This window comes from Hibiscus syriacus, unplaced genomic scaffold, assembly GCF_006381635.1.
Source record: "Hibiscus syriacus cultivar Baekdansim isolate YM2019G1 unplaced genomic scaffold, ASM638163v2 tig00013386_pilon, whole genome shotgun sequence".
Lineage (NCBI taxonomy): Eukaryota > Viridiplantae > Streptophyta > Magnoliopsida > Malvales > Malvaceae > Hibiscus > Hibiscus syriacus.
In genome coordinates, this window is record NW_024062302.1 from 428,554 (window position 1) to 450,570 (window position 22,017).

Here is a 22,017-nt window from a genome sequence, read left to right on the forward strand (position 1 = left end):
AACCGTTCTTACAAAACCCTCTAGCGAAGTACGAACAAGATTTCCGTGCAAACTCGGAGTTCACATCATCTGAACCACCAAAACACATACCAGGAACTGAAAAGCTTTTCCTATGTAAAAAAGAATACGACATCGCTAACAAATCTTTGGGATGGTCCTGGAACTGGTAATCATCGATGAACTCATTGCCATTTGAAATGGCGTTGCTTCCATTGACAATACTGGCATACAAAGGCTTATTATTCGAGTTGGAAGAGAAAGAAGAAGGAGAAAAAGGAGAAGGTGTTGGCGAGTTCTAGACCGACAGTCCCAACTGGGTTTTGGCTTTGAGGATTAAAGAGTGGATGTGAGCTTCGGGTCCAAAGACTAAACGTATCATTTCCTTTTCACCATGGTCTTGAAGAAGAAGAAGAAGAAGTTTCAAATTACTTCAAGTAAAGTTACTGTTTATTTAAGATTGTTCTTGTTCTTGTTTGAGTTTTGGTTCTTATTGTTCTAGCGCCGGTCACAGGGATTTCAATGGTTCTCCAACGTGAGGGTCAACTCAATTCATATAAACAATTAACATGCCAACCATGTTTTCGTCACACCTATTAACGACAATTAATATTAAGTGACTATATTATAATCAATTGATAATGTTAGTGACCAATTTATAACTTTTTAAACTTCAATGAGAAAAATAAAAATTATCTCAAACATTAGTGACTAACTGTGTAATTTACTCTATACTCTTAGCTCTTTCCTATGCTTCCTGGAAATTTAATACTAACCTTACCTTTTTCTTACAAAAAGTATAAATAAATAAATAAATAAATAATAAAAGCAAAAGTACGGAAAATGCCAAGGTTGGTATCCAAAATTTAAAATTATTATATATTTTAATTTTTTTTATGTATTTTTAATAAAAATATGTTTAGTCCCTTTTAAAATTTTAATTCATTTTTAGAATTTTAGTTTATCTCCTTAAGTTTAAGTTCGTACCCTTAACATAAAATTATACGTTTGTTCCTGAAACTAATGAATTATAATATAAAATGATGCATAGATAAGATATTAATTATCACAAATTAATATTTTTATAATTTAAAATAATTATAAAAATAATATTTATTTTAAAAAAATTCTTAAATATTAATAATAACTCGTCTTATAAATATAATTATTAAAACTTAAAATATTAAAAAAATTAACAATTATACAATAATTTTAAATTACTTTTAACATAAAAAAATAAACAGATTTAGAATTGAATGATTTCGTACAGTCCTGCTTTATTTTATTTTGGATTTTGGATTCTGGATTCGTTCCTATTCCTAGATCTACATGTATCGTGGTTGCTGGTCATTTCGAAGAGTCCGAATTCGTGTTCGCTAAGTTTCCAGCTCTCCTTTACAAATTACAACCTTATAAAACAAAGGTGGTACAAAGACATAAAATAAAAATTGTATAAACTCTATAAGTGACCATCCAACTATAACCTCTTTTCATTTTGACCATTATTTTTGAATGCTTATCAATCAGACCACCAACTATTTAAATGCATTCAATCATACCACTAGCCGGTTAAAGGTAGTGATGGCGTGGTAGTTAGTAAAATTGATATAATTATACATTTGATCCTTGATATTTATATATTTTTTCAATTTAGTTCTAATTTAATTTAATTCAATAAATCTAATAATCCAATCATATGACACACGTATCATCATATGATTGGAGATCTTTTTTTGTATATAATTTAGCCTTTTATATAATTTTAATTTATTCAATGTAACATTTTTTATCTAACCAAATGATGACACGTGTCACCATCAAGTTAAAGAAAAAAGAACTCTCAAAGAATTGAGAGTGGAGGGACTTGAACCAATGTCCTTGAGCCTAAAGGAGGAGAAGAATAAAACTGCTTATTTAGGGATTTAAATCTAAACAAATTATATGATTAGGGAACTTGATCTGATTGATAAGAATTAAAAAATTGTGATCAAAATGAAAATGGGCTATATAGTTCGATGGTCATATAGTTTACCCATAAAATTCCCCCGTTTTCCCCTTTCCTCGTTTTTTACTCGCTCTTTCTTCTTAAACCAGGAAGGCGGAAGAAGAAGAGAAAAAGAGGAATCTAAGAAGCTGCCCTGTTAGATTCTCTCTCTTTTCTAAACAAACCTGCAGTTTAGAGAGTTATCTAAAATTTCAATGGAGGATGATACTTGGAGTTTTTCCTTCTCAGCTCCATCTAGGAGCTATCAATCCACTCTTAAATCCCATAGTGGTTGGTATTTTATTTGTTTGTTTGTTTTTTTTTGTTGCTTTTGATTTTGATTTTGAGTTTTTGTTTTCCTGATTTTATGCGGTTACCGAGTGGGGTGTTATTGTTTTTGGAAGCAGATCTTTGTATTGATTTTGAAGAGATTGAAGAAGATGATGAATTGATGACGGAATACCCCTGCCCGTACTGTTCGGAGGATTTTGATTTACTTGGATTGTGCTGCCATATCGACGAGGAGCATCATCTTGAAGCTGGCTATAGGGTATGCACTACGCCCTTTCTGGATTTATTGTTAGGCGTGAATTTTTCTTTTGTTTTGAACGATTGTTAGAATTGATATTTAAGGAACGTTTTACACTTCCCGGATATGCTTTAGTTTGGTAATCGACGGTCAAAAATGGTTAGACAAGGGGGGTCTGTTAGTGCCTGTGTATAAGTTGACCCAGCAAAAGAAGGCCAAACTCGGTCAAGTCTTTGAATTCTGTTGTACGGATCCCTTTTTCATTGCTATGCCTTTTCCACTTGAGGGAAGAGAGTCGGGCATCGGACAGTGTTTGGTAATCCAGCTAGAAACTTGGATTGATGAATAGATGTTACTCGATTCCTTTCCCTCATTCTTATTCAGTATTATCAAACTAATGTGACTCAATTTATGAACACTTTCTAACATCTTGCAATTTTGTCTGGCTTAAATTGTTATTTTCTACCCATGGAAGCTTATATGATTATCATTGGCTTCATCCTTCTTGCCCAAATTATATGACTTTTAATTTCTTCCCTCACTGTTAGTGAATGAATGATTGCTAAAGCTACTGGACAATTTTTGTTCTCATCTTCATGCTTTTAATGGCAACCTGTCTTTTATTATTAGTCCATACATAATGCCCATTTTTGAGGGGTTCTAAAATAAAACCGGTTAACATAAGGCTAAAAAAAAAGGCTGCAATTGGTTGCAACCGAAAGACTTACCAAGTGCGTAACTCTTTAGAGTAAACTGGGTAACATTTTAGGTTGTAACCAAAAATATTATGTTCTCTGTTACAAATCATATAAATTGCATAACTATTCTAGTTCCAATCTAAAAAGTTGGTCAATAAACTCATGTAACATTCTCGGTTGTAACCAAAATTATTACCAATTATGTAACTTTTTAGAGTAGACATGGTAACATTTTAGGTTAAAACAGGCCACAATGTAACATTCTCGGTTGTAACCGAGATTATTACCAATTGTGTAACTTTTTAGAGTAAACAGTTAAACATTTTAGGATAAAATCCAACGCAAGTTCGCTTTAGTTTTCCCGGCTGCACAGCAAAACTATCGCATTTTTGAAACTGACATTCATTCATAATATTCTAGAGGCCCTATAAGCTTATGTAGTTTGGTGTCGTTTATTGAAGTTGGGACTTGGGAGACCATATTCTCTCTCCCTCTCTCTTTTGTATATGTGTTGGTTTGTTGGCAGGAGTTAAGACTTTGTACATTATCAGTGTAAATTATAGTTAACAGAACTTTCCTTAATATACTTATTACATGATATGAAGTCTTCTGTTTGAGAAGAACAAGTTTAGTGCTGACCTTACCAAAAGGCATTCTTATTGAATCTCTGAATCATCGCCTCATCGGGTTACTTAAAGATACTTTAGTTTTAATTGCAGTTTAGATGTAAATGATGTTTAAGATCAGTTAATCAGTATCCCTTATAATTGCAGGTATGCCCCGTTTGTGCACAGAGAGTGGGTATGAACATGGTTGACCACATAACAACACAACACGGGAATATTTTCAAGATATCCTTGTTTTACTTTTTAGTTGAAAGATTTTGCTTATTTAATTTCTTTTTCCCTTTTCTTTCAACTACCCGTTCAAGATTATGTCATTGTGCTTGAATCATTTCTCATGACATCCTGTTTCTTTTACTAAATCTCTCTGAACCGGTCCATTTTAGATATTAACTTTCTATGTATGACCATGAGGCTGCTTTGAGGGTTTTTTAAAATATAATTTAGGCCAGATTCTTTGAGTTTTATGATCTGTGTCCCTTGACCAATGATTACAGTAACCACAAACTAAATTTTCATAAAGGCGACTCTTTGTCACCTCTTTCTTCCTTGAGGAAGGAATTGCATGATGCGCATTATCAATCTCTTCTTTCCAGGTCATGGTCTTCACTTTCTTCCTCCAATACAGGACCCGATCCGTTGGTTTCATTTCTTTACAGTGCACCTCCCGCTGATTCATCCGGAAGTGTACAGCCTGCCTCTTCTACTGAAGTGACCTTGGAAGAAAAAGGCTCAGATGCGAAAATGATAGAAAAGTATGCTTTTATCTATTTTTAAGATATTTTCTGTACTGTTTGAGCTAAGCAACACCCTTTGAATACTGTGCTGTAACAGCATGATTGTGTCATTCTTTTTCAAAGGGTTGAGGAGTTATATTACATGAAAATGAGAGATCTTGTTTTCCTCTAAATTCTGGGATGGGAAAATAAGAATGAAAAGCATGTGTTTTGAGGGCTCTTCGATTTATTACCCAGGGTAATGGCAGCTCATACAGTCAAGTAGATCTTATGTTTTTTTTCTAATTGATTTCTTTTGCCCAACAACTTCTGGAACTTGTTGCCTTTGGCTGTTAATGGTATCAGGATATGATTTTACCTTTCTGTTTTCCCTTCTCCTACTAGTGACTAATACTTAGTTCTCTCCCTCTAACTGGAAGGAACTTCATGATAGCCTTTATGTTGTGTACAGAGATGTTCACCCATTGCCGTTGTCGGATAAGGAGCACTGGGAGAAGGCAAACAAGTGTGAGTTTGTACAAGGGCTATTGTTATCAACCATCTTCGATGGTGGCTTATGATCAGCGAAAGACGGACTGCCACTTCTTTTAACAAACGGGCCATCATCCATGATCTTGCGTTGAACGTTCTGATACTTCAATGTAGAAGCTAGGGATAGATTTAAGAATGTAATGTAATTTATCTAATGGGTTGATGTTTTATCAATTAAGGCCCCAGCAGAGATCAGACTCGTGTTTTTCCAGTTTAAAGCATCACTTCATAAAAGGCATTGTATCAGCTTTGCTTAAGGCTTACATTTGCTAGTAAACCCGATTGTATAGCTTCATAGGTATTTAGTAAAATCGAACGATTATTTCAGTAATAGTGAGTGCCATGATAATGGCCGTGCTATGGTCTACCCCTTTTACTTGAATGTCGCACCTGTTTTTTTCTATAAAAAAAAACTTTTGAATTGATATTTATAATTGTCGAGTTTGAGATATTTTCTTTTATAAAAAAAACTTTTGAATTAATATATATATTTGTGGAGTTTGAGATATTTTTTTATTGAACAAATATTAAATTCATGTTTAAGAAAAATAAAAAATATAAACTAAAAATTTTGTAATTCAACTATCAGTGATATCAGTAAGGTAACATATTATAATAGTTAGTGATGACGGGTGAGGAAGATTTTAGTTAAATTTAAATTTTATATGAAATTTAGAGATCAAAATGATATTTTATCTAATTTTTAAGTATCATATTAATATTTTATTAACAATTTAAAGATCAAACTAAAAAGGGTAAATTCACAAATGGTCACTTTTGTTTTAATTTTATAAATTTATGATCATTGAATTAAAAAACATAATATATGATCACTTTCGTTTCGTTTTAATTAAGATGTGATCAATGAGACGTTAACTTATGTTAGTTTGATGATGTGACGTGTTAGTAGATGAGTTTACTTTTTAATTTAACCTATGAAATTTAGATAAAATATTAATTAGGGACCTTTCTGTTTTGGTCATGATGCTGGCCGACGAATGGTTGCTACCAACCCCCTACTTTGTTGTTTGTTTGGATTTAGGTTCTCATGTCTTTGAGCATGGTTGTTTAATTTTTGTTAACCCATTTGTTTTCCCTTTCTTTCTTGCAATCTTTTTTTAAGGACTACGGTGCGTGGATACAGTATAGGCTTCGGAATTTTCATCGAAATTCCTAAATATTTATCAAATAAACACGGTACAGAGAAACAACGTTTTGGTTAATAATTTACAGGTGTACCAAGAACATACTTGAACTTACTTGAACCAGCCACACAGCAAACAATTGTGTGATGATCAGGATTCCGATGAGCCGATCGTATTTTCCTGTTGCAAAATAGCTGCCTTGTACGTATCGTTTCCGACACCTGCCAATTTTAATGAATGCAGTCTGGTAGCAAAACCTGGCCTCCATTTCCGTCATCAAGTCAAAGCGACCACGAGCATCCTCATGCACACAGCTGCATCAAGTGGGAACTTATGGAATCATAGTAAGGCTGAAAAACAAGCTGCTTCTTAGGAGAGTTTCAAGTAAACTATATCATTCGTCACCAAGTATCATCCCGACTGAGCCTTTATGATTCCCCAAACTACAGAAAAGATCGGTTACCGAGAATCAAGGTACCTTTGTTATCTCCACTGTGGGTTATGTGATAAAAAAAAGTGGAAATCAGGATGCTGGACTTGTAAACATTGCAGCCAATTGTCAGCGGCTTGTAACAGAGCTTGCTTGCTGCCATTCTTGGCCACCAACGGGAGTCAAAATTGAACCTTTCAGCTTATAGGAAGCAAGGCCAAAAACTGGTAGAGGGATATTTGTAGATGCATCAACACCAATGACTTTCCTACTACTAGAAGCAGGATACCGCAGCTGATTTTCAACTGTACCGGCAGTAAAATAATGAACAAAATTAACTCAACGGAACACTAAGCACCCGACAACATGCCCCATGATCATAAATGAGAGAGAAAGAGGTATACTTCGAGACTGTGTTGACAAAGAGTGGAAGGTCAAGAAAGATACATCCAGATTTTGTAGGGTTGGACTCATAGGTATTCTGTATATTGGGTACCTATAGACCAAAAATAATATGACCAAACATAGATGAAGTTTAAAAGAGCAGTGACTCGGTCAATCTTTAGAAGGATAAGATGTCCTACCAAGCCACTGAAATCCAACTTGCTGGCAATAGTTCAGAGCACCTGTGAATCCTGATCCCTGGAAATTGAGATGCAAGACATGAAATCTGGTGGGCAAGAAAAAGGTGTCACAAGCATTTTAGTCAGAACAAACATTTGAAGAGAAAGAACTTTACATTGTAAATCACCACATGTGAACTTGCCTTGTCATACAAAGGTTCTCGGTCATGTGGTTGCTCTAGTTCAAAGTATTTAAAAACCGGCTGCTGAGTCGATTTGCTAACCTCAGCTTCATCACTAGAGAACCCATATGTGATATATTCATACTCTGGGAGTTGTCCTGTGCCCAAGCTTCATCAACACCGCCTTTTACTCTCCTGTCTGTTTCAGAGTCGCTTCTTCCAGCAATACTAGTTTCTCTCAAAGACTTGGCATTGCTTTCCTCACTAGTCCTGATAGTTGAATAGATTGGCAGGTTTTTGCAGATTAAGGAAACTCAAAAGCTACAAACGTTTTAGATACATATCACCTAGTCTCAGGCATACAGTTCTTTGCATGCTGCTCAACCAGTACACACAATAAGATATAACAAACAGTGTCAACACCCAAGGACGAGAGTAAAGCAAGGCAGTGGTATTTGTGCAGAGATCATATGTAGCATCATAAATAAATGATTATTAAGCAACCATTACTTTTAAGGTGCATTTTAGGATGTATAAAGTATAATGTCAAGATTCACCAGAAATCAAGTATGGGAAGCATATTCCATGGTTAATGAGAAAGCAACTAGAGAACAAGTCAAATTAACATTAAGAATCAGTTTGCAATGCATATTGTAATAGTGGATGCATTATGTAGAAAACCCAACAAATCATCCTCAAACAAGTTAGGTTCTTTAAAGAGAGCATCCAAGGTTTCTTGTTGCCAGATATTATGGAAAATTATATGTGTGTGTGTGTATATATATCAACCATCAATATATAACTTACTGTCATTTGTAATAGAGGAAGCAATAAGAACCAGTAATGTATAAAAATCTAGCGCGTCCATGTAGTTAAGAGAGCAATCTGACATAATGAAAACATTAACTCCAACTACCACATTAAAAGGGGAAAATTAGGAAGGACATTGCAGTAAGAAGATGACCTGGGCCTATGTGGATCTACATACAATTGTATGCCTGACAAGTAAGGAACATAGTATTGCTTAACAGAATCAATCCGGCTCAACACTAGCGGGACTCCAACACCATATGCACTCCACTCTCTAAAACATTTCCAAAGATCACTGAGACAATAATACGAGCTCAAATCCGTTTCAAGAGTTTCCATCCCCTATATTTTGCCTAGCAAATCAATAAACAGAAAAAGAAACACAAATGAATGTCACGAAGTAAAAAATTGACCAAGTGTAAATAAATATATAATGAAATCTCTTTCAAACTCTCAATTAAATAAAGCTTGAACAACTGCAACGTTGTTACAAACCAGATAAATCTAATCTTCTTATCACTTTAGGACCACAAGAATGCAAGTCACAGTCTCATAGTAAAAACCCCACTATTAATTAGCATAATTAAACCTAACTCTCTACGCGTTGGAACTTGTAACAAACAGAACAATTCATTTGTAATTAAGAATTTATAATCATTTGTAATTAAGAAAATTTCAGGATATGAACGTGCGTCCCCCACTGTCACCTTGGGTTTTGATTATGTACTTGGTTGTAAGTTTATAAATTTACTTTTGTAACGCTCTAACGGTTGGACTTTGTCTTCTCCTCCTAGTTAGAAAACATTATTTACTTATTACGATTTATGAGCCTTTGATTCTTAACTTGACTCCTCCCTGAACTTATGGCAGTATTTGTACAGGTTGCCATTGCTCTATCTCATGCCTCTATTCTGGAGGAATCTATGAGGGCTTGTGATCAGCTTATGGAGCAAAATGTTGATTTAGACTTGGCTCGTCGAGAGGCTGAGAGGGCAATTCATGCACGAAACGATTTCCTTTCCTTGCTGTAATGAACCATGAAATGCGAACACCGATGCATGCAATTATTGCATTGTGTTCCCTTCTTCTGGAGACCGAGCTAACTCCGGGGCGACGAGTTATGATCGAGACAGTGCTACTGCTAAAGAGTAGAAACCTTTTGGCAACCCTAATCAATGATGTTCTGATCTTGGTAGAGTTGAAGATAATAACATAGCATTAGAATTTGGATGTTTGATGTTCATGGAATCTTCAAAGAGGTAGTTAATTGGATTTACATTTTTTATATATTTTTTATGAAGGAAATGTTTTTTTTCTTTTTGTTTTGCATTTGCAGTTGGACTTTGGTGTTGATATTTTTGCATTTTAGGATTTGCCGATCGCGTCTGTAAAGAAGCTATCTCTGACTATGATTCTGGTTTGCCAATGTTTGCTGTTGGTGATGAGAAACCATTTTAAATTTCGTGGGTAATGCTGTGAAGTTCACAAAGGAGTGGTATGTTTCAATTATAGCTTCTGTTGCAAAACCAGAGTCTTTTAAGAGACTGGAAACCTCCAGAATTTTACCCAGTGTCGGCCCAAGGTCACTTCTATTTGCGAGTGCAGGTTCTCAATTGCTTCATTGAACTTTACTTTCATTTCAGTTTACTTCTATTTAGATTTTTGACCATATGATCTTGTAGGCATACTAAAGTTTTTTTTTTTTTTTTTTTGGCTTCAAGGCATCTATTGATTATATATTGCTGTCTAATGCTTTAAATTTCCATTCGAATCATGCCATTCAGGATATTCAATGATGGCATATCCTGGGTTTTCTTATGGCTTGCATTCCAATGAATTACCATTGATGCGTTCTCCGAAGCTTTTGTTGATCGTATCATCCATCTATTCTGGCAGATTAAGGATTCTGGTTGTGGTGTTCCCACATGATATGCCAAATCTTTTCACCAATTTTGCACATCATCGAAGGGGATCTGGTGGAAATAGTGGCGGTGCAGGACTTGGACTCACTATTTATATGCGAAGGGCTATTTGTTTAAAAAAAAATTAAAACCAAATCAAAACATTGTATAAAAATTGAAGATCAAGTCTATCATTACACTTATTTGACTAAATAACATAACCAGTGTCCAGTAACCATTTCATAACATTGAATAAGTCGAGTGATATTGGTTATAACATTTTATTCCCATATCAACTAAAAACTTGTATATTTATGATATTACCAGTTCAACCCATAACCAACGTTTTAAAGGAATGGACGAGCGAATTTAGAAATCAATAAACCAAATAAAAATTAAATGCCAAATAAAAGCAAGCAAAAGAATCTGTAAACTGAGAACAAAATCATGAAATCTTAATCCAACTTAAACAAGTTCATATAAACCAAAAGCAGCTCGACGAAAAAAAGAAACTACTTAGACATGTTCACATCTAAACTCATGGTTCACAAGTTCTTCGCTAATCTTCGGGAGGTCACCTCACTTCTTGGACTTCTTAGAACCACTGAATAAGAAACATGGGAGACAAATACATCATTTGAAGATTGATCATTTTGGAGAAGAAATTGATTCAGAAAGATAAACTTACCCTACTGGTTGAGCAGCAGCAGCAGGAGGTGCTGCAGCTGGCTTATCTCCTCCTCCAGGCCCCTGAGGAGATTAAGAACAAAAATGAAAAACGGTATCATAACATGTGATGAAAAGAAGTCATGCATGAATCTGACAACATTATTGACAATAGCATTCAAACAATAAATCGAGAAAAAGAAAAAAATACGTACCTGGGCCAACCGCTCCTCCCTCCTAGCAAATTTTCTTTCCCTGCTTGCCTTGTTCTTAGCTCTCTTAGCTTCAAACTGGTCAGCCAAAGTCTTTTCTCTGGCCTTCTCAGCCTTAGATTTGTGGATGCTCTCCATAAGGACTCTCTTGTTCTTAAAAACATTACCCTTGACTTTCATGTACATGTCATGGTACATATGCTTGTCGATCTTCTTTGACTCCCTGTACTTACGAAGCAAGCGTCTGAGAACACGCATTCTTCTCATCCACAAGATCTTTGTGGGCAACCTTGCTTCCCTTGTACCCTTGCGCTTACCTAGAATCAGCATAAGAGTAAAGCCGTAACAAACCAAATTAAATTCAGTAAATATATTTTACAAAATATGCATCACAACTTTCTGATGGCTAACAAAAGATCCCTAGCAGGATAAAAATTTGAATGATACTCCATTTCGTTCGTTTCTCATATGATTTGTCCATTTCGTTCGTTTCTCATATGATTTGGACATCCCCAAGAATATGCTCGGACATAAACTCAGATCATCATAATTAGTTGGAAAAAAGTTTGATTTTTCTTTCCCATGATTAAGTACATAACTAAGTCATCAATTTCAATCAAGAATATGTCCTGATTCCAACATTATAAGGTGCAAGTATGCACTAACTCACCAATTTCAACCAATGTACTCAGCATCTAAGTCCATTTAATCCCACAAACATGCATAGATAACATACCATATCCAGAGTGACGTCCCTTTCTCTTGGCTTCCTTCATGCGACGTGCACGAGATCGAGAGTGAATCTTGGTTGGCTTCCTGATGATAAAACCATCTTTCACCAACTTTCTAATGTTCTGGCCTGCATTTTTCAGTTCATGTACGAAAAAAATGAAGAAAAATAAGCAATAGAAAGGTATAAAATCCTTTCATTTTGCTTTAGTAAAAATAAAATTCCCGAATATAATTTCAACGAGACAATATTATACTCTTAATTATATAGACATATCAGTAGAGGAAACAAGAAATTAATCCTTTGTTCAACCAAAGTAATATTTTCATTTGGAAAATGAGAAAAGTAAGACTTCTTCAGTGGCATAATCACAAACTTAGTCCACATATCCTGATGCTAATATGCGCTATCTACAGCCATTACAAATTACATGAAAAATCATCAAGAATAACGCGCTTTAAATTGAGATTTGAATTACAGAGGTTACTATAGACTCAATTCCTGGAAATTAAAGCTTTAGCTTCTCGGCTTTCATTTTTCGAGCAGCTGATTATTTATATATGTTCCGAGCTTCCTTTCCAGCATATTTTTGGCAACAAAAGATGCGAAACCAAGATCAAACTATATTTAAACATAGAACTGACGATAACGAAAATGAAAAGAAAAGAAAAACTCGGGGCGGTGATGGAAAAGAGAGACGGAAAAGACGTACGGGAGTTGGCCATGGAGATCTCGTTGACTTCATTTGGATCGAGCCAAACCTTACCCTTTCCACACTTTAGAACGCTGGCTGAAAGCCGCTTCTGGAGCTTAAGAGAAACCATTTTCTCCCTCTTTCTCTCTTTGGTAGCGGAGAAGGATAAGAGATGGTGATAGCGCCCTGTTTATATGATCTCCGTTTTAACCCTAGGGTTTGCAGTCGCCTGGAACAATATGTGCCTCCTGTTTGGACCGGGTTAGAAGTCGGTTTTTCAATTGCAGCCCATGATTTAGGGCCTTAAACAAAATATTTTTGTTGGCCTGATTTTTGTTAAGAAAAGAAGCCATTGGCCTTGTTTTATGTATTTTCCAATTCCAGGTAAGAAATTATTTTTTTATGATAATACGTTTTGAACTTATTGAATGATTTTAGCGGTAATCAAAGCTTATTTCTCTGCTAGATATAGGTAATCAACTTTTTTTTTATTAAGCTAAGGTGATTACAAAGTACTATCTATTTTAAATACTCTTAATCATTTGACAATAAATGTTCAATCACTTTGATACAACCACTTGTGATCGAACCCGTGAACTCTAAGAACAATAACGATTACTTTAATCATAAGGTAAGTTGGTTCGTGTTGTTGGTAATCAAACTTTTGTGTAGTAAAAGATAATAAATAAACATAGGGATTTATATAAAATATGATGCTAATAATGTTCGCAGCAAAATAGTGACGCTTGTAGTATAGAATTGAGCTCTAACCAGTTGGCGAACCAAAGCCAAAAATCAACATGAAATTATACAAATATCAGATACATCTATCATTGGTACGATCATCGTTTTCGTAATAATATCATATAATTTTGGTTGGGTTTTGCACGTCTCGTTTTGATAATTAGATATTAAATATGTATAATGATGCATAGTTGATGATTTTCCATCGTTCACCCAAGTCTTTCCCATACCATCAATTATTGTAATATTTTTATATCCTAATGGGTAAACAATATGAATATATAAACCCCAATCCATATGCCACAACCAACTATCCATCGATCGACAATACTAATAATTCCTTCTCTCATTCAGCACCCGAAGATGGCTCTAAGGAATTCTCATTTTAACTACTGGCTGGAAAATTTGTATGGACTATAGAAAGTTCAATAAGGCCACAAGAAAATATCATTTTCCATTATCATTTATTGATCAGATGATGGATCGGCTTGCTGGCAAAGCATTTTACTACTTCCTTGATGGCTATAGTGGCTACAATCAGGTAGCAATTACACCGGAAGACCAAGAGAAAACTACATTCACTTGTCCTTATGGAACCTTCGCTTTTTGAAGGATGCCTTTTTGTATATGCAATGCTCCAACAATGTTTCATGATGGCAATATTCTCCGACATGGTTGACGACTTCCTTGAGGTATTCATGGACGATTTTTCTATCATGGGCCAAAGCTTTGACCAGTGCCTTGCCAAATTAGTTGCCGCTTTAAAACAATGCGAAGAAATAAATATTGTTCTCAATTGGGAAAGTGTCATTTTATGGTAACAGAAGGCATAATGCTAGGGCATCATATTTCACATTGTGGCATTGAGGTGGATAAATCCAAAGTGGAAGTCATTGAAAAATTACCATCTCCCACCAATGTCAAAGGAATAAGGAGTTTTCTTGGGCATGCTAGATTTTACCTAAGGTTTATAAAAGATTTTTCGAAGATTATTGGACTACTTTACCCATTACCAGAGCAAAACAGAAAATTTGTGTTTGATGATGAAGCTCTGGCTACCTTTGAATGTATTACGCTGAAATTGGTGAATGCTCCCACTATTAGAGCACTTGACTGGAACTTTCCTTTTGAGCTAATGTGTGGCACAAGTGATCATGTTGTTTGTGCAGTGCTGGGACAACAGAAGAACAAAGTCTTCCATACCATACATTATGCGAGCAGAACCTTGAATGATGAGCAGAACAACTATACCGCAACCGAGAAAGAATTGCTTGTTCTTACTTTTACCTTTGAAAAATTTTGATCTTATCTTATAGGGGCAAAGGTGATTGTTTATACGGATCATTCATTTATTTAAAAGAAAATTAGTATTCGTAAATTTCAAAATTGATACAACATTTATTTAAAAAATATTAAATTTGGATATCTTGTGGGTGCTTCAATCTTGTCAATGTCTAATTGACTCTCAAATTCAACTTTAATCTAATTTTAAATCCAAACCTTTTTTTAAGAGAATATTTTTTATGAAAATAAAAAATAATTTTATAAGAAATAAGTCAGATTATGCTAAATTAAAATAAAATAATAAAATCCAAAATTTGAGAAAAGTGTAGTATCAATATTTGAATATGACCTTTAAATTATATAAAGAATAGGGAAATAGTGAAATTGATGTTTTAAAACCTGGTTGGTGAGCGCAGAAGAAATTCGGCAAATGATGTTCGTGATGGATCCTCTCAAAGATCTAGGGTTGGATGGTTATCAAGTGGGTTTTTACCAACAAAAAAAAAATTGGAGCATTCTTGTGAGAAGCATGTTTCAGTTTGTGACCGGCTTCTTTGACAAAGGAGAGCTTCCTGAATGGGCTAATAAATCGCTTTTAGTGGTTATTCCAAAAATGGACGCTCTAGAGATGATTTCATTGTTTAGACCCATCAGCTTGTGTATTGTGTCCTATAAGGTAATTACCAAACTACTAGTCAATCAGCTGAAGCCCCTGTTGCCAAATTGGATACACAAAACCAAACTAGTTTTGTTCCTGGTAGGAACATAACTATTCTTCCTCAAAAGGTGGTGCATTCTATTAATAATAAAAAAGATCAAAGGCTTGGATGACGATTAAAGTAGATCTTGAAAAGGCGTATGACCGCATAGGATGAGACTTCGTTAAGGAAACTTTTATTGAAGTGAGATTGCCAATTATTTTCATCCGTTGGATCATGATTTGTGTTAAGTCAGTTTCCACACAGATTCTTTGGAACGGTGATGTTTAAGAGAGTTTCAAGCTTTTGAGAGGAATTCGACAGGGGATCCTTTGTCCCTGTATTTATTTGTTTGATGCATGGAGCGTCTTTGTCATGCTATAAACCGACGCATTTCTAGTGGAGACTGAAAGCAAATATATCTCTTGAGGAGTGGTCTTGGTATCTCCAATTTATTTTTTACGAACGATTTGATGCTTTTTGCGGATACTACCATGGATCAAGTGATGGTTATTAGAGAAGTAATGGAGCGTTTTTGTGTATGCTCTAGCCACCGTTTGAGCACGGAAGAAGCACAAATCTTTTTCTCTAAGAATTTTGATGCCAATATGAACTTGATAGCCTAAAACTTCGGTTTTGGTATGGTTAATAACCTAGGGAAATATCTGGGTGTTTCATAGTTCAGTGACGAATGCCAGTACAAGTACCTTAATGAAAAGTGGAGCAGAAATTATCGGGATGGGTTTCTAATACGTTATCTTTTGCAGGTGGCATGACCCTAGCAAAAGCTGTGTTGCAGGCGATACCATCTTATGTTATGCAGTCCACGTGCTATCAAAAGGAGTTTGTGCGACTATGAAGAAATTAATTCGTAGATTTATTTGGAATGCAGCTGAGGGGTCGAATACTCTTGCATTGCTTAAATGGGACATAATTAAACTTGCATAGGAGATGGACAGTTTGGCTATTAAATATTCAGAGATTCAAAATAAGGCGTTCATTATTAAAATTGGAATGCAACTAATCCAAGGGTTGATAAACTATGGGTAAAGGTGCTCATGAGTAAGTATCGATGTCCTGATGGTGTTCATGTTGATATTAGGCTTCAAGTATGTTCCAGACTTTGGAAATGCTCGACTTGTGTATAGGGGATATACAAAATAGCATTTTTGAAAAGGTCAAAATGGTAATTGAGCAGACTTTTGGTATAACTGGTTGGATAGCACAGAACCGCTAGTTGTGACTGACAGTGTTTAAATGGAATTGTCCTAGCACACGTTTGCAAATCGAAATACGGCTACATGTCCTCCACATAATTCCCTCGGTGAAGATGCTCCTTGTTGATGGTGGGAACCTAATCATAATTTTTCGGTTAAGTTAGCCTACAAAGCTTTGTCGTTACCGATACAAAATGGTGATGATAAAAGGTGGAAAGAGGTTTGGCAGATTAAGATCCCTCAAAGAATTAAAGCTTTCCTTTTGTTAACCCTTTATGGAAGACTGTTAACTAATAAGGAGAGCTATCGTCGGCATATAACATCCTCTACTAGATGTCAAATGTGTCAAAGTGAAGTTGAAGATGTGAGCCATGCACTCCATCGACGCACGTTAGCCTTAAAGATTTGGTTTCATTTGATTGTTGCGAAAAATAGAGTTTATCACAATGCTGTTTCAGGAATGGTTTATCACTAATGTGACAGGGAAAGGGAATTATCCGATGAATGAGAGACATTCGGGAGTTCTTTTTGCCATAGTTCGTTGGAATATTTGAAAAATAAGATGTAGTATCCTGCTTCAGCCCAACTTTGTTGATAAGGAGGACTTATTTATTCAAAGCTTTCATCTAAAAAATGACATTATTACCGCTGCTGAGACTGAATAAGGTTGTAGGAGCTTGTTGAGGCAACAAGTAAGGTGGAAGGGACCAGCTATGGATTGAGTTAAAATTAATACCCTACCATGGAAGGACCGTTAAAAATGGCTGCTGCTGGGGGTTATACGAGATTCGGATGGAGAATGGATTGTTGATTTCTCTGGGAGTATTAGTGTTTGCTCTGCCTTGAATGGGGAGCTGTGGTCTATTCACGATGCTTTGCTGCTTGATTGGAACTTTGGATTTAGGAGAATAGAGGTGGAATCAGACTGTGCAATGGATGTGGATAAGATTAATGGAGCTGGGAAAGCAATGAAGGATAATGGGATTATCATGCTGTTCCGAGAGAATTGACAGATTGAAATTTCAGAATAAGGCATATATGTCGGAAGGCTAATATTATTGTAGACAAGTTTGCTACCATGGCGAAGGACTGTCCGATCGGTGTTTTATTGCATCAAGAACCTCCGACAGAGGTGGCTAGCTTTGTGGAAAGCGATCAAGCCTTCATAAGTCAAGCATGTTTCCTTCAGTATTATAAAAAAGGAAAAAGAAAAAGAAAGCTCAATACATGGAGTGTACAGTGACGAAGAAATGAATTAAATGACAACATTATATTAAAAAAAACAATCTAGTTGAAGTCCTGGTTCCATTGCACTGCATATCAAGTTTCAGCACAACTTGTTGACGCCGTAAGGTGGTGAAGATTCAGTCGATTTGGGGAAGAACTGTTCCCTTTCAACCGAGACATGAAGACGTGCCAACACCTTAACCACTGAACCCCAAGCAACAGGAGCATAACAAAACGCATAGCCGAAAACAGCTAAAGCTCTCACAACTCCATTATTGTACCAAGGATATGCCATGACCAGAAGAGAGCCGAAAATCCCAATCAATGGAACAAAAACTTGAATGGCAGGCAGCATGAACGAGTTGATTGCTACAGATGAAAGAGCGATGGAACCGAGGAAATACAGTCCCCAGCCTACTAGTGGATGGATTGTGCGAGGAATAATGGCGAAGGGAACTACATATGCCGCGAGAAATGACCAGATTGCTATGAACTTTATGGCAGTTTGCATCAAGGATGTGGTTTTGTCTGAGTTTTTGTAGTATAGTTTAGAGATAGTGGGAAGTGCTACATGTGTCATCACTATTATTCCGAGGAAGATGATCGATTGGATTATAACAACCGGCATCTCAGCCGCGTAGCCTAGAGTTTGGCGACGAGTTTCATGCCACTCAATGCCCAAAGGCAGGACAGGCCACGACCACCAATACCATGGCTTCAACCATAGTGCACCAGGGAAAGTGATCACACTGTTTGGTCCACAGGGTACTCTCCACCGAAGTCTAAGATCTGTTGGCCAGCAGAAGAAACAAACATAGTCTGAGTTTAGATTTGCAGCTCAATTCATTACAAGATTATAAATATCACCACTGATTTACTCACAGTAATAAGAAGCATCCATTTGGTATCCCAGAGGAAGTCTGTATTGTCCATCGAGGTTGGAGCCATTTAAAGGTGGGTGAAAATTTGGCTGGTCGAGCAAATCGGGGAAGTAAGCACCAATGAATCCCTGGTCCGCACCGTCAGGGTTTTCTTTACCAGTTTCCAGTGAATGAATCATGTCTTTGAATACCTCTTGTGATGGCTGCAACACAAAGAGGCCGGTATGAAAGATGCAGGGGTTGATGAAGACGGCACAAAACTGCCCACATTGGAACAATTCATCGGTTTTCTGCAGAAAAAGATTGTCGGCGTCCAGCATGACAACTCTCTCATAGTCCACCAAACTCCAAGCATATAGTTTATTCAGTGTCAACTTAAATCTCTTTTGTTGACCTGTATAAGGGTTATTAATGTTCTCCACCCTCACCACCTTTGCTCCATCTTCCTCTTCCCTGTGCCACTCAAAACACGACATGTCAAACTCATCTCCATTTCATTAAAATAATGAATATTATAGTCTTCGAACATCATGTTTTTCGAAAGTATCAAAGCAAAGGACATTTCTTAAAGCGGTTTTGCATGACAAGCAACTCTCACATGCTGTTTGCTTGACCAATACAATACCCCAGACCATGTCTTGTGCTGGTTGAAATTGAGTGTGGGGTCATGGTGATTTAAATGGTATAATATCGTGGATTCACTAGAAATAAAATTAGGCCGAATGCGTCCACCCTCATAAAATTATAATGGGCGGTGCGTTTATGCGGGGAAATTTATCATAAACAGGTTCTTATATATATATATTATCTGTATCGTACTTATCCATGCTTAGAAATGACCGTCCAACTCAGTTGGTAGAACGCAAGATTCATAACCTTAAGGTCGTGGGATCGAGTCTCACAGAGGGCATTTTATAATTCGGATGTCTCTCACGAAAATTACTCTCAACCTGGTGTTAAATAGCCTACTATCCTACCTCCCTTACTCGGGAATAAGGGTAAGGTAATTTAATTTTGTACTTATCCATGCTTAACTCTTACCAGTAGTTGACCCTGCAAAAGCGAACCAACACTGTTTTCTTCAAGTGGTTTAACACGTAGTTGAGCAGGTAACGTCACACTTTATCACTATTCTAAGGAAACCATACAATAACGAAATAATATCTTATATTTAATTGTAAAAGATATTTTTTTTTATAAAAGATAATATATTAATAGAGCATAGATAATTTTTTTTCTGCAAAAGCGAACCAACACTGTTTTCTATAAGTAACACGTAGTTACTTATATTTAATTGTAAAAGATAATATATTAATAGGGCATAGATATTTTTTGTCCTGCTTACCAACAATAACATACCCTTTTGCTTTCCCCTCTGTATAATTAATTGTTTTTAAGGTAATTCATGTAGAAATTATGGACGTTACAACTGGACCAGAAACAGAGTTTCATCGAATCAAAGGGTTTTCATTTCTAGTGCTTGTGCTTCGCTAACCAATCTCCATTATGAAACCTTGCGTATAAGATTTATTTAATGGGAAAAAGCATTTAAATGAAATAAAAAGAAGAAGAAAGTGTTATCGGATTCTTACAAGGCACGAACCCACCGGAGGGGAACGTCGAGGGAGGCAATGACGACGAGATCGGCTTCTACTTGGAGCTTAACAAGGGATTTGATCATGACACGTGTAGCAACGTAGAACTCGTAATCTTTCGGTGTCCCCATGTACATCATCGTCGCATAGGCATTCCGGTGCTCCTCCTTCAGTTTAACCCCGTTAAGCGCTTTCGTTTCCACCGCCGCCATCAACACCAGCAAGACTCTTAAAAATGTAACGACATAGTTTCCTCTCTCCATTCGGTTCACTTTCTCTATTTTTTTTCTTATCTGAGCTTTTAGGCTATGAACTTCAACAAAAACAAAAGGAAACTCCGAAAAGTAAAGATTTTCCTCACAAAGCTTACCAAAGCATATAATAGGAGGAAATGGGAGAAATGTACGATGAAAGTCCTTTAAAAGGAAGTACACAAGTGGGGCATTTTGGAAATTTTCCTTTCCATTTGTATTTAGGTAAATTAAAATAGAGAAAATCTCCTCGGTTACCAAAAATGCCTTATAATATACGATTTTAACCAACTTTTTCCGGATTTGCCAAAATGACCAACAAAATCGCAATGCGATCGCTAATTCGCAACGCGATTTCCATTATCGCAAATTCGCGTTGCATTTCGAGTTGCGATAGTTGAAAATCGCGTTGCGATGGTCTACAGTGTCGTTGCGATTTTCCCAATTCGCAATGCGAATAAGTAAATCGCAACGCGAATTGAGAAAATCGCAATGCGATACTGACTATCGCAATGCGATACTTACTATCGCAATGCGATAATACAAAATCGCAACGAGATACTGACTTTCGCAACGCGATACTGACTTTCGCAACGCGATTCTGACTTTCGCAACGTGATAATACATAATCGCAATGCGATTTTCTAAGCGCCATTAGTATCCTGGCCAAGTATTTTATTTTTAAATTTCAAACACGAATATTAATATATTGGAACACTGAACCGTCCACAGTATATCCCGTAATCGCAACTCATAACCTAAAACCTAAAATCACAACTCAGTCCCATCTCCATCTCTCACTCTCTCACCCATCTCCGACGAAATCCATCCCCATCTCCGGCGAAATCCGTCTATCTCCATCTCTCAGAGCCACCCTCACAATCAGAAATGGAAAATCAACCAAATCAACCAACGATGATTAGTTTTTTTAATTATTTTCTTTTTGAAATTTTTGCATTATTATTAGGTTTTTCATATTGAAATTGATGATAAGTTTACTGGTAATTTCAATAATAGATTAACCATTTCACTTAGATTGCTTATTAAATCAACCGAGAATCGCAACGCGAAATGAAAATCGTAACGCGATTTTAGTTTCGCGTTGCGATTCTCTCGTTGCGATAGTCAAATTCGCGTTGCGATAGTCATTTTCGTGTTGCGATTTTCATTTTCAGAAACTATTCTTCTTCTGCAAATTGAAACTTGAATGAATTGCATTACTTCAACCAAAAAATAAAGACAAATACGAAATTCACAGTGTTGCAAATTTAATTTTGAAGAATAAACTACTACTCTTTATGTTTATTATTGTTTTTGGTATATCTTCACAGTGTAGTTTTTGGTATATCTAACTTAGTATGTTTATTTTTTTTGTAGAACTTTTATTCGGCTCAATTGACCTTAAGAAATAAAGTCAGCCTGGCCAAAACAATTGCGTCGAAGCTTTCACCTGCACAAAGAAAAATGTTTGAGGATACATGCTTCGGGCCATGGCTGAAAGTACAACATCCCGGTGGAGATGCGATGTTGACACACCTGTTTCTTCAAACCATGACTAGCGATCTACCAGAGACTATACAACGTCGTGATGAAGAGATATGGTTTGATTTTCCACCGGCGTATACGTGTTTTAGGCGGGAGGAGTTTTGCTTAATCACCGGTCTACGCTTCGGACACGATGATGTAGG

General features: G+C 36.1%; 3 protein-coding genes and 2 pseudogenes across 5 annotated transcripts; 2 read left to right on the plus strand and 3 right to left on the minus strand.

Moving 5' to 3' along the window:
* Positions 1-2,070: 2,070 nt before the first annotated feature.
* Positions 2,071-20,658, plus strand: LOC120206217 (protein DEHYDRATION-INDUCED 19 homolog 5-like). 3 transcript variants are annotated; one of them, XM_039205933.1, is made up of 7 exons: positions 2,071-2,272; positions 2,389-2,531; positions 3,982-4,059; positions 4,327-4,586; positions 5,020-5,130; positions 12,228-12,231; positions 20,646-20,658. In XM_039205933.1, exons 1-5 carry the CDS (start codon positions 2,197-2,199, stop codon positions 5,126-5,128), a joined length of 666 nt encoding a protein of 221 aa, XP_039061864.1. In that variant the 5' UTR covers positions 2,071-2,196; the 3' UTR covers positions 5,129-5,130; positions 12,228-12,231; positions 20,646-20,658. The 3 variants fall into 3 exon arrangements, with proteins under 3 accessions (XP_039061864.1, XP_039061865.1, XP_039061863.1); XM_039205934.1 differs by lacking the exons at positions 12,228-12,231; positions 20,646-20,658 and having other exon boundaries at positions 2,076-2,272; positions 4,327-4,354; positions 4,460-4,586; positions 5,020-5,336; XM_039205932.1 differs by lacking the exons at positions 12,228-12,231; positions 20,646-20,658 and having other exon boundaries at positions 2,078-2,272; positions 5,020-5,333.
* LOC120206152 lies at positions 6,596-7,672 on the minus strand (annotated as a pseudogene).
* On the plus strand, positions 9,016-10,279 carry LOC120206153 (annotated as a pseudogene).
* LOC120206218 (60S ribosomal protein L19-3-like) lies at positions 10,520-12,614 on the minus strand. The gene is made up of 5 exons (XM_039205935.1): positions 12,451-12,614; positions 11,745-11,867; positions 11,012-11,325; positions 10,819-10,880; positions 10,520-10,734 (listed from the first exon to the last, which is right to left on the minus strand). Exons 1-5 carry the CDS (start codon positions 12,560-12,562, stop codon positions 10,710-10,712), a joined length of 636 nt encoding a protein of 211 aa, XP_039061866.1. The 5' UTR covers positions 12,563-12,614; the 3' UTR covers positions 10,520-10,709.
* LOC120206214 (putative glucuronosyltransferase PGSIP8) lies at positions 17,646-20,421 on the minus strand. Its single transcript, XM_039205929.1, has 3 exons — positions 20,076-20,421; positions 18,485-18,936; positions 17,646-18,391 (listed from the first exon to the last, which is right to left on the minus strand). The coding sequence occupies exons 1-3, from the start codon at positions 20,339-20,341 to the stop codon at positions 17,703-17,705; spliced, it is 1,407 nt and encodes a 468-aa protein (XP_039061860.1). The 5' UTR covers positions 20,342-20,421; the 3' UTR covers positions 17,646-17,702.
* Positions 20,659-22,017: the final 1,359 nt, after the last annotated feature.

Bases quoted from the DNA above. Each gene is read 5' to 3' on its own strand.
- LOC120206218 (XM_039205935.1), bottom strand. From the start codon at position 12,562: ATGGTTTCTCTTAAGCTCCAGAAGCGGCTTTCAGCCAGCGTTCTAAAG. The intron at 11,868-12,450 runs GTACGTCTTTTC...TGAAAAATGCAG, and splicing joins GATCTCCATGGCCAACTCCC to GCCAGAACATTAGAAAGTTG. The intron at 10,881-11,011 runs GTACGTATTTTT...TAATCTCCTCAG, and splicing joins GGGAGGAGCGGTTGGCCCAG to GGGCCTGGAGGAGGAGATAA.
- LOC120206217 (XM_039205933.1), top strand. From the start codon at position 2,197: ATGGAGGATGATACTTGGAGTTTTTCCTTCTCAGCTCCATCTAGGAGC. The intron at 4,060-4,326 runs ATATCCTTGTTT...ACCAATGATTAC, and splicing joins AACACGGGAATATTTTCAAG to AGTAACCACAAACTAAATTT. The intron at 4,587-5,019 runs GTATGCTTTTAT...TGTTGTGTACAG, and splicing joins GATGCGAAAATGATAGAAAA to AGATGTTCACCCATTGCCGT.
- LOC120206214 (XM_039205929.1), bottom strand. From the start codon at position 20,341: ATGGAGAGAGGAAACTATGTCGTTACATTTTTAAGAGTCTTGCTGGTG. The intron at 18,937-20,075 runs GTAAGAATCCGA...TGAGTGGCACAG, and splicing joins CTCCGGTGGGTTCGTGCCTT to GGAAGAGGAAGATGGAGCAA. The intron at 18,392-18,484 runs GTGAGTAAATCA...GCTGGCCAACAG, and splicing joins AATGGATGCTTCTTATTACT to ATCTTAGACTTCGGTGGAGA.